We start from the raw sequence: 10,378 nt of genomic DNA on the forward strand, positions 1-10,378 counted from the left end.
ACGATTCCAAGTACCGGGAGAAAATTCAAAATTTATCCATCGAGCTTAAATCCAATTGGAATTTTAGTTTTGGTTCACCGTAGACAATACGGTAGCTTTTGGTAAACGTCACTTTTAAATGTTTTAAAAACTATTGTTTGGATATTTTCTCAAACTAAAATGCATTATATCTTAATATTTGTGATGTTTACGGAAATATTTTGACAGTTTAAAAAATTATACATTTTGTACGAGCATGATAACCGGAAATCGATTTACCGACACAATAATGTAAACGGCATCTTACTTTTAATTTCAATTTCTTTCAATTCCACATTATTATTTCCATAAAATTATATATCTACATTTGTGTTAGTAGATGTTTTATGTTAGAAAAAAAAAATCTTCAATACAATTATTATAATTATAATGGCATACCTTCCTATAATTACTCCAAAATTCAAAGTTCTTTGTTTTTTTTTTATTATTTTCATAAAACAATTTTCTTTGTAATCAAAATAAATACAACGTTTTGTAAAAATTGATTATAATTGCCGATGGTTAATTTGAAATCATTACAAACGAATAACATAATATAGGTATACATATTGCTATAGTAGGTAGTTATATATAAGTAGAAATATTGTTGTCATTCACTTGTGGTTTTTGGAAGTTGCCGTATTTGTTTCTGTAACAGACAACACGTTTGAATGAAAAGTTATTGATTTGTATTTATTTATTTATTATTTTTTTTTTTAATTCATATTTACCGAAATCGTTTTAAGCACTTCGACCATTATGTTGGCATTTTTTTTCGTAAACACGCCGACTTCGAGTTGAGTTTTTTTAGTGTTGGCTTTTTCGAAAACATTAACGGCGTTGATGATTAAATGCTTGAAAGCGGTTCTAGTAATTCCTGGGTAGTCTTGTAATTTTGACGTTGACGGTATGTACCAATTGTTGCGGGATAACTGATCCAAATCCTCGTACCAACGTATGACCGCTTTTTTTACTTTGTCTACCAAACTAGGATCGTCGTGTAACTGTGATCAGCATTAAAAAAAAAAAACCAAGACGGTAAAACAATGCATTAGTATAATATACGTTGTACACACAGATTAAAATTACTTAAGTAGAATAAAAATAAAAATAAATACAATATACAATTATGAACGACAACTGTTTCCAAATGGTATTTCTTATTCGAAACGTTTATCCTTGAGTTGATTCAAACATAAATGTACTATTATTGCTGTTTCCGCATTTCACTAACTATGCATTGAAATTGAATAAAATATAGAAACTCATTGAATGCATTAATTACGATTTATGTATAACCTATGTTAATTTATCATCTATACTTGTTATTAGCACTATAACGTTAATACAGCGTGTGGATTTTTGTGAACACAATTCAATGTAATACCGTTCACGATATTGGTGATTACAAAATTGATATTTCAAAAATCCGAAGGGGTTGTTGTCAACAAATAAGTACTCAAAATGCAGTTAAATATGCACATTCTTACCAGAAATACGTTTTCAATTAATTTCTTAATATTTAAATTATTATCGAAATTACGTACACTTTTTTTTCGTCTATTTGTTTGTTTATTTAGTCAAAAACCATAATAACTATAATAATAGCACGAAAAGCAAATATTATAAAAATGTTATCATTGATTGTTTAAGTAATAATTGAAATATATGTACTAGGTTACAGGCGAAGAAAGAACAGCGGTTCTAAAAAACTATTAATACTGTAAATCGTGTATTCAAACACATTTTTTTTTTAAAAAAACAACCACTTTACTGTCGATGCATTTAAGTTCAATCCCGGAAGATCATAAACCGATAAGAGCGCTATATTAGTTTATTACATATTTTTGCTGAATCGCACGCGTTTTACGACACAATACATTTCAAACCTAAAAAAAAACAGCCAACACTTGATTTTCATAGAAATATATTTCATTCAATTGACTATATTATAGACTATAATAAGAGTGGGGCGCATATAATTTAACTACTCTGGTCGTGTTTATAAAAACGTGCAAGACAATTTGGGTTTTGTTATTGCAATTTATTGTTCATAAAATATATGATATGCACTTACGTGTTAACACATAAAAGAAATCTATTAAGATAATAAAATAATAAAATTTAACAGTCATTTCAGTACTAGTCGTTCGACAAACTCTAAACGTAAATTGAATTCGGAATTAAAAATCTAGTCACTAAGCGTTTTATGAAAATGTTCTTCCGGGCATTACTTTTTTTATACAATTGGGACAGTAGTAAGCAAATGGAGCTGATTTTAAAGTATTTTTTTAATCACGGACAATCAAACATTGTTTATGGCAATAGAAAGTTTCAATCACAATATATGAACGCGTTACAACATGTTTTATTATTGCAATGCTTTTGTCGTAAGAAATACACTAATTGTCAACTGATAAACGGTTATCGTCTTCAATGAAGTTTACCATGAAATCTGTGCATTAAACTTATCGGTCGCTTGCAAGTTGTTTCGGAAGTCCACGGATTTGTTTCTGTAACACACACACAAGTAGGCGTCTTAGTTTTATTCGCTAATGCGTGTGTTTTGGTAATTTAGTTGTCGTGCAGCTTAAGTATAGTAATAATTGTTTACCGAAACGCTTTTTATTGTTTCCAGCAACATGACAACAACTCCTTTTGTGAAATCATTTATGTATAGTCTCGTTTCGTTGTTGTTTGTTTTGCCCACAACTTGACTAGCTTTTATGACGAGATGTTTGAATGCGTTTTGAAATGTATTTTGAAAACTTCTCAAGTCTTGGTCCACCGGTCCATTGCTCGCCAAGTATTCAATGTGTTTGTACCAACTAGTTACGTCTTTTTTTGTTTCGTCTGACCCGTTTTGGTCGTCATTAACCTAACAAATACAACAGCAGGATAATAACATTAGTTGGCCAATAGCAAAAGCAGAAGTTTGTCTAGACAACGGGCACAAAATAAGATTAAGTTATCTAGTACAATAAGGTTATGGTAATAGAATTTCTCAACAAATAGGATCTAAAAATAATACTTTACATGAAAATATCGCTATACGAGCATAACAAATGTAAAGGTTAGAAAACAAAAATATTTTAAACGGTGATAACCTATTTGTAATTATAAATAAACTTAAATTATTAATTAGATAGATGCATTATTATCTAGTGCACTTGTCTGAGCATTGTCTGTACACTTTATAATTATAAGTATATTATTATTATATAGTTGTTTTGAAAATTGGTATGATATGAACTTAGGAAAACATAATTAGCATATTAAAGTTTACTAACTACAACTGTTGTGAGCTTTGATTCTATTTTTATTTATCGTTTGTCAACAACTGCTATTACAGACTACATTTAAATAATTTAAAGCAGTTAGGTGCATAGCAGCTTGATTTTGTTTTTAACAAGTTTCGGTAGGTACATAATAAAGTAATGTAAATAAATACAGAGACAACCGCAGGTCGCTTTCAAAACCGTTGAAGTAATTATAATATTTTAAAATAATTTCTATCTCCATCAGTTTTCACATTGATTAAAAATAAAATATTAACTTTTTGAGGTTTGCAACGCTAAATCATATTATAAAATAAGACACAAACGGCAGGTGATTGATTGCTTACTAAAACAAGTTATTAGACATTGGTTGAAGAATCAGCTTTAAATGACAAAATAAGTGCATTATCTGTTTAACATAAAGTACAAATATTTTTTCAAATGACAAGCCTATGCTCTTAAGTGATAATTTCCATTTTATTAACAAAACAATATTCAAATATCACAAGGTTAAGTACTATTCGAATTGTTTATGTCTGCGGTGTTTCGATTTTTGGAATATCACGGATTTCTTTCTGTAAAAATCAAATCAAATGTGTTCCGTTTAGATAAATGGTTTGCTTCAAATCATTATTGTTTTTTTTTTAAATTTTTTTTTTACCGAAATCGTTTTCAGCGCTTCGACCATCGTGTAAACGATCCCGCTTGTAAACTTGTCCACGTATCGCTTGGTTTTTACAAAGGACGCTGAATTAAAGATGTTACTGCTCTCGAGGACTACTCCCTTGAAAGAAATTTTAAAATGCTCTCCAAAGTGCCGTAAAGTCGACACGTCCGGTGTAATGTACCAGTCATTCTGCGAAACACTGTTAACATGTTGATACCACTCAAAGACGGCTTTTTTTACTTTTTCGTTTTCGTTGGAGTTGAACTGATAATGAAAAATCAACGAATCAATTTCTATTTTATTAAACCTACATACTACAATATTATTATACTAATGCATTTTATAATAATATACCTCTAATCAGCCGATTAGCAAAAAATCCCAATATGCAATGCCAACAATTCAATATGTAAAATTACTTTGAACTAAACCTGTAAGTCTTACATACTACTTCCGGAATAACATTCCACTGTTTCATCAGGAAATTAAATTAACAGACCATATTTTGTAATCTCTTTTAACCACGTGTGCTCGAGTACAGGCATAAGGAAAATGTGAACATGTTTTTAATTTATACACAGTCTAGCTACGTTGTATGTTATACTTTATATAGATTGTCTTGTATAATAATGTATTATGACAATTTATTAGAACTTTGAAAAGTTCAATATGAAAATGAAATAATCACCAAGCGACTCGAAATGTAATGGTAAATAAACTATGTTACCTACATTTTTTTTTTCGATTTTATAATACTTTTTGAATAATGTTTATACAAATGAAATATACAACCTAAGATGTATGAAATATAAAAAACGAAACTTAATATAATAATGTTTACTATGCGGAAATAAAATTAAAAATAGATTATGCTTTTACCTTAAATTTATATTTAAGCCCCGGTGAACAACATCTAAGTTTTTATTATACGTTTTTTTTTTTCGCTTCTGGGGTTTTATTATTATTAATTTATTTTTCACTGTGTTCCTTTGTACTTAAATTTTATCTTTTGTGTCTTAAAAAGTATAAAATCATTCTCTCGCAAGTACAACGTCTCTAATCCAGAAAACTACAGTAGGCATATTTTAGCCGGACAAAATTATGAACAATTCTATAACTAACTTTATTATTATAACACTAAAAAGTGTATGGCTGCCGTTAGATAATATGATCGGCTATCCGACATAGATATAATAACGAATTTAACATTAAAACATTTTCAAATTTGTTATTTAATTCGAAATAACAGTATTTGTTTTTATTATACAAACTGATGAAGTATTGAATGTACACTTTTTGTCATTATTTTGCTCATTTTTATTTATATTTTGTTGCCGTGTATTGACGTTATTGGCCACTCGGCTATTATAATTAACACTATGGCTGTATTTTTATACACTGCTTTTTTTCGGAATTTCACGGATTTGTTTCTGCAACATAAGATAATCGAAACCGTTTAGCGTCTCTGTCTGTGACTCGCGTTCAGGTGTTCTATGTTAAACCGTCTCGGAGTGCGGTTGATTTTTATTTTTACCGAAATCTGTGCGACCAGTTCAATCAGCATTTGTGCCGTTCCCAGTGTAAAATGGTTCACTTCTCGCTTTGTGTTTTCATCGGGCGCCTCGCCGTTAACAGCGGTGGATTCCACAAGTAAATGCTTGAAGGATGACGGGAAGTGTACTTGGAAGTGTCGCAAATCCGGATTTACTGGCAAAAACCAATTTTTTTTAGATATGCTGTCTACGGCTTGGTACCACTTGTTAATGGCTTTTTTCACTTTCTCGTTCGCGTTCGGGTCGTCGTGCAACTGCGGTATAATAATAATATAATGTAATCTTTATGAATACCCGAATAAGAATAGTTTACCAACGTCATCGTGACAAAACCACGTTAGATACAGACATACAGACTCATGCAACTGTTTAATAATATGTATAATAACACCGTACACCGTACTACTTATCTTGACATTATATTACACTTTCAGGCGTGTTCGATTTATTATTATCACCATAACCGCGGTAGCCAAAACGACTCGAATAGTTATGCAAAAACTACTACTTACTATATACTACATACTATAATATTTATAGTGTACTGTAAAAAATTGTACATTACTATATTTCGTGTGTCGAACGAGTGAAATAGTTGCTTATTCAATTTTGATTATGCGAGTTTAGTAAAAATACCTATTTGCGGTTAACTTACTAAAAAATCACCTACTTTATTAAAACAAAAAAAAAATACAGACTGATAAACGCGTTATTTGTCAAAATCTTTAAATATTTTTACTTTTTTATTATTAATTTTATAACGTTGCTGGTTTTTTTTTTTTGGGGGGGGGAGGGGGTTAAAGATGTTTGTGTGAAATAAACCACTTGTCATCAGCGTTAATGTCGTTTTTTTTTTCCCCACAATGTTTTAGCGGTAAAGCGCTTTTTAAGGTTTGGTCGAATGAATCGCATTGGTGGTTAACAGTTTTTTTTACCTGGAAATCACAGTGCGTTGAACGAGTTAAACGGAGTCCAAACAATGGACTATTTGACGATGAGATTATTGTTGTGACAACAAACGCCCGAATTACATTGAAAACACAATTGCTTACATTTTGTTAGCGCGAATCACGGAAAACCGCTCAAAAGTTAATCCTTCGTTGTGCTTACTGTGTCTAAACCGTGTACTTAATCTAGTTAACGCGTGCCAATTGTCCACTCACTTTTTTCATAAAGTTAAACATGTTGTTTTTGAATCTAACGCAATAGGAAAGGAACGCTTCCTTGGCAATGGTGTCCTCTGCGGAACTGTTGAAAGTGGCGATTTCGGACCACGTGGAAGTAATGTACACTATGGCCACTTCGTATTCCGGCGCCCACACAAACGGCACGTTGTTTAACTACATTAACACAGTGAGCACAGTCGGGGTGATTTATTGAACATTTTAAAATTAAGAACATTTTTAGGTACTAGAGAGTGGCCCATGATAAGGCAATATCATCCTGTAATTTTACTCACTGAACACATGGTATCTCCGACCAGCGACGCCGTTCGGTTGGCGCACACGTCGACATCTTCGACGGACTCCGAACAACTTGACTGGAAAGTTTCGAAGAAAAAAATAATAAAAGATAGCAAATAAGCTACGGTGTGAATATACTTCAATCGTAAATATTATGATTCTGCGTTTTCTTAAGCAGAGATGGACATTGATCGTTATTTTTTTTGTATATGCTTAAATAATACAACGTATGATACTTGATGGCTATACACCAATGTCAAACATTTGTTGATACTTGACAAACACACGTTAAGTATGATGTATTATCAACTGATACTTAACACATTTTTAATACATCAATGTACATACTGATACTTATTGATACACGTCATGCCCATCTCTGCTATTGAGGTGAAAATATTATTTTATACTAATTGATAACAACTTTATTTTCGGCTTACTTGGACGGTCAGCGCCACGACAAACAACAAACGTACCAACAAACGATTTTTTTGTGATTCCATTGTGATCGAGTGACGTGTACAAATTAGATAAACGCCAACAAATGAAACCGCATTGCTGTTCGGTAAACGTAAGACTTAAGAATGATAGGTACGGTGTACGAATGAATTTATAAAAAAAAAATAATATTAATGAAATATGCTAAAAGATTACATTTTAAACCCGTTGTACGCAATCACTTTACACGACCGGTTTTTTTGTTGTTGTAGGAGATGAGCCAACAGGTACTTTTTTAATAATTTATGTACTGGAATAGCAGAATACTGAACACTTGTATTCGGTTTGAAAGAAATCACAAACACATTATCATATGAATTTTTAACACTCGCTTGTTGAACATTAGTTGTAAAAAGCCCCTATGTTTTTACGATATAAAATAGGGTTCTGTATTTTGTATTGTAATTGTACAGTTGACTGATTTCTTATTTAACAATAAGATATATTATGTGAGTCCAAGTGACAATTAAAATAGTCATATGATTCACACTCTTTCACATAATATGTATACATCAAATAGTATGTACAAATAATAAATAGCTGATGTTTTGTAGAAAATCTAACCCAGATATAACCATACTAAAAAATAGGATGTATGTTAATAATTATGATCCATGTAAAGTTAAGTAATTCTCAATCGTCTTCTAGTTGTAGACTGTAGAATGTATTATATAATAAAATAGTCGGCAACCTTCAAACTGTTCAAATAATATAAAATCGTATTCTTAACGGATGTTGATTAGTTTTTTGGATTTTTGTCAATAAAAAAATTGTTTTTGCTGTATAATTTTGTACAGTATAGATGGGATACCGTAACAATCAGCTAACTACCAAATTTAATGTCTTTGATCTAATTAAATAATATTATAAAAGATTATTTAGAAAAAAAAATAAAGAAACCTTTCCTATAGAAACGAAAATAATTTTTTATAATATTAAACACTTTTTCACCAAACTAACGATGGTAATTTGCACAGCAATTTTGCATTCATAAAATAGTAGAAACTTAAACTTTTGTTTTTTTTTCATTTGGGTTTTATAAATATTCATCGATTGCATAATACAATTTTTTTTTTCATAATGTGTGTTCCAAAAAATTACAATAAAATATATTATTATGATGGATTATATTTATTTTTATTATTATTGCGCTCATAAGTAAAATATACATATCTATATTAAAACTAATTACACAATGGTTCTGTCGGTACCAATGATCAATTAATACTCTCACGCTAATTAATTTGACATCTAGTGAGATGTGCAAACTGGTGGGAACATTATAAATGACTAACGACAATATTATTGTTTAAGTTCTTTAGCGTTTTTAATATTTTTTTATCAAATCCGAGTAAATTTCAAGAAGGTAAACAATTAATAAACAACTATTCTATATTGAAATTCTACACTAAAAAATATGTGATAATAAAATGTATATTTTTTCATTTCTAATTCTTTGCTGACTCTTTGTCGGCGAGTTCCCGGAATTCTTTCTGTAACATAGATGCAGTTTTGTTTAGTATACTGTTGATATTGGATCAGGTGTATTATTATTTTACCGAAATATTTTTTGTTGTTTCCAGCAATACGGCCATCATTTCTTTGGCCACGTCATCCACACTTTTCTTGGTTTCCTCGAGGAGTGTGTGACCAATTACGTTCTTAGCCTTGACGGTTAGATGACGGAATGAGTTATTAAATTTCGCTTGATAATATGCCAGGTCGGCATCCTTAGCCAATGCTCCATCGCGGTTTACCAAGTCCGCAATGTGTTGGTGCCAACTGACAACGTCATTTTTCAATACTTCGGTCTCTTTTGGATTAGCATTCACCTGTTGCAACGAGGAATTAATATGGTAAACATTAAACATACTAGTGCATTTCTGTTTATTGGTTTATGTCAATAATAGTACAATTTTTTTGTTTTGTTTACTGTCTCAAGTAGAAGAGTTAATCATGTTGTTAATAATAATACAAATGGTTTGGTAATAATATTTATCACTGAACACTCATTTCATTGTAAAACTATATAATATAAAATATGTTATATAACGTTAAAGTTTATTTAAAATTCGAAATAAATAGAATTGTATTGAAAGAATTAAACATTTAAAAATGTTGAATTGATTATTTTTTTTTTTCAATTTAATATTTTGATATATTCTTAGTTTTTGCTAAAAAAAAAAACCGTTTTTACGTACTTTTGTCATGAAATCAAATAAAATTGTCTTGATTTTACCGCTGTAGGAAAGGTATCCTTTTTTGGCAATTGTCCCTTGTGCTGCCTTGTCCGGAACGGAAATTTCAGACCACCTGCCGGTAACGTACACTATGGCGATTTCGTATTCGTTGGCCCAAGCGAACGGTAAATTGTTGGTCTACGCAATATGTAAACGCACAATCATAGTGATAAAATATATTATATTACCCTGAACATCATTGTTTTAACTTTATAAATGTATGGTAGTGTACTTACCGATGTTATCGTGTCTCCAATCAGCGATTGTAGGTGGTTTAACCCAAGTCCCTTGTCCTGAACGCCATCGACAGACACCGAAGAATTGCTAGACTGGTAAATTAAAATATAAAATAAGCATAACTTAAACAACCTGATTTTACAACAAGTATCATAATACACAATTAAAAAAAAAAAAAAAAAATTAACCCTTATGAATAATCATTGTAATATGGCTTACTTGAACGGACATCGTCACAATAAAGGCGAAAGATAGCAAACGAATGGTTTGTACTTTCATTGAGGTTCAAAAATTGCAATTTGATTATGAGCTATAATATAGCTTTACGTTGGATGTACTGCTAAAAAATGATAAAAAATACTGAATAGTCATCGCTTTTATACAAGGTAGAGCTACACGTTAGAACTAAATCAATGCAGTGACG

General features: G+C 30.6%; 2 protein-coding genes across 6 annotated transcripts; both read right to left on the reverse strand.

Moving 5' to 3' along the window:
* Positions 1–509: 509 nt before the first annotated feature.
* On the reverse strand, positions 510–7,596 carry LOC126846145 (uncharacterized). 5 transcript variants are annotated; one of them, XM_050585380.1, is made up of 6 exons: positions 7,420–7,594; positions 6,976–7,056; positions 6,680–6,856; positions 2,633–2,896; positions 2,466–2,531; positions 908–1,022 (listed from the first exon to the last, which is right to left on the reverse strand). In XM_050585380.1, exons 1-5 carry the CDS (start codon positions 7,480–7,482, stop codon positions 2,487–2,489), a joined length of 630 nt encoding a protein of 209 aa, XP_050441337.1. In that variant the 5' UTR covers positions 7,483–7,594; the 3' UTR covers positions 908–1,022; positions 2,466–2,486. The 5 variants fall into 5 exon arrangements, 4 of the variants coding, with proteins under 4 accessions (XP_050441312.1, XP_050441337.1, XP_050441328.1 ...); XR_007686868.1 differs by lacking the exons at positions 908–1,022; positions 2,466–2,531 and adding exons at positions 3,644–3,871; positions 3,958–4,227 and having other exon boundaries at positions 2,703–2,896; positions 7,420–7,596; XM_050585355.1 differs by lacking the exons at positions 2,466–2,531; positions 2,633–2,896 and adding an exon at positions 510–667 and having other exon boundaries at positions 750–1,022.
* A 993-nt stretch (positions 7,597–8,589) lies between these two features.
* LOC126843045 (uncharacterized) lies at positions 8,590–10,312 on the reverse strand. Its single transcript, XM_050580349.1, has 5 exons — positions 10,174–10,312; positions 9,954–10,046; positions 9,679–9,855; positions 9,037–9,309; positions 8,590–8,970 (listed from the first exon to the last, which is right to left on the reverse strand). Exons 1-5 carry the CDS (start codon positions 10,231–10,233, stop codon positions 8,926–8,928), a joined length of 648 nt encoding a protein of 215 aa, XP_050436306.1. The 5' UTR covers positions 10,234–10,312; the 3' UTR covers positions 8,590–8,925.
* Between the last annotated feature and the right edge of the window lie 66 nt (positions 10,313–10,378).

The sequence above is a fragment of the Adelges cooleyi genome, unplaced genomic scaffold, assembly GCF_023614345.1.
Source record: "Adelges cooleyi isolate 19-005CV unplaced genomic scaffold, UGA_ACOO_1.1 ACOO_flye_CR_arks_rails_tigmint_CR_PRNA_108, whole genome shotgun sequence".
Lineage (NCBI taxonomy): Eukaryota > Metazoa > Arthropoda > Insecta > Hemiptera > Adelgidae > Adelges > Adelges cooleyi.

What these genes read in the sequence shown, in the direction of transcription:
- LOC126846145 (XM_050585355.1), bottom strand. Translation starts at nt 7,482, where the DNA reads ATGGAATCACAAAAAAATCGTTTGTTGGTACGTTTGTTGTTTGTCGTG. An exon ending in TGTTTAACTTTATGAAAAAA is followed by an intron (nt 1,023 to 6,679) that starts GTGAGTGGACAA and finishes TGCTGATCACAG; the next exon opens with TTACACGACGATCCTAGTTT. An exon ending in AAGTGCTTAAAACGATTTCG is followed by an intron (nt 668 to 749) that starts GTAAATATGAAT and finishes TGTCTGTTACAG; the next exon opens with AAACAAATACGGCAACTTCC.
- LOC126843045 (XM_050580349.1), bottom strand. Translation starts at nt 10,233, where the DNA reads ATGAAAGTACAAACCATTCGTTTGCTATCTTTCGCCTTTATTGTGACG. An exon ending in TTGGAGACACGATAACATCG is followed by an intron (nt 9,856 to 9,953) that starts GTAAGTACACTA and finishes CATATTGCGTAG; the next exon opens with ACCAACAATTTACCGTTCGC. An exon ending in AAACAACAAAAAATATTTCG is followed by an intron (nt 8,971 to 9,036) that starts GTAAAATAATAA and finishes TCTATGTTACAG; the next exon opens with AAAGAATTCCGGGAACTCGC.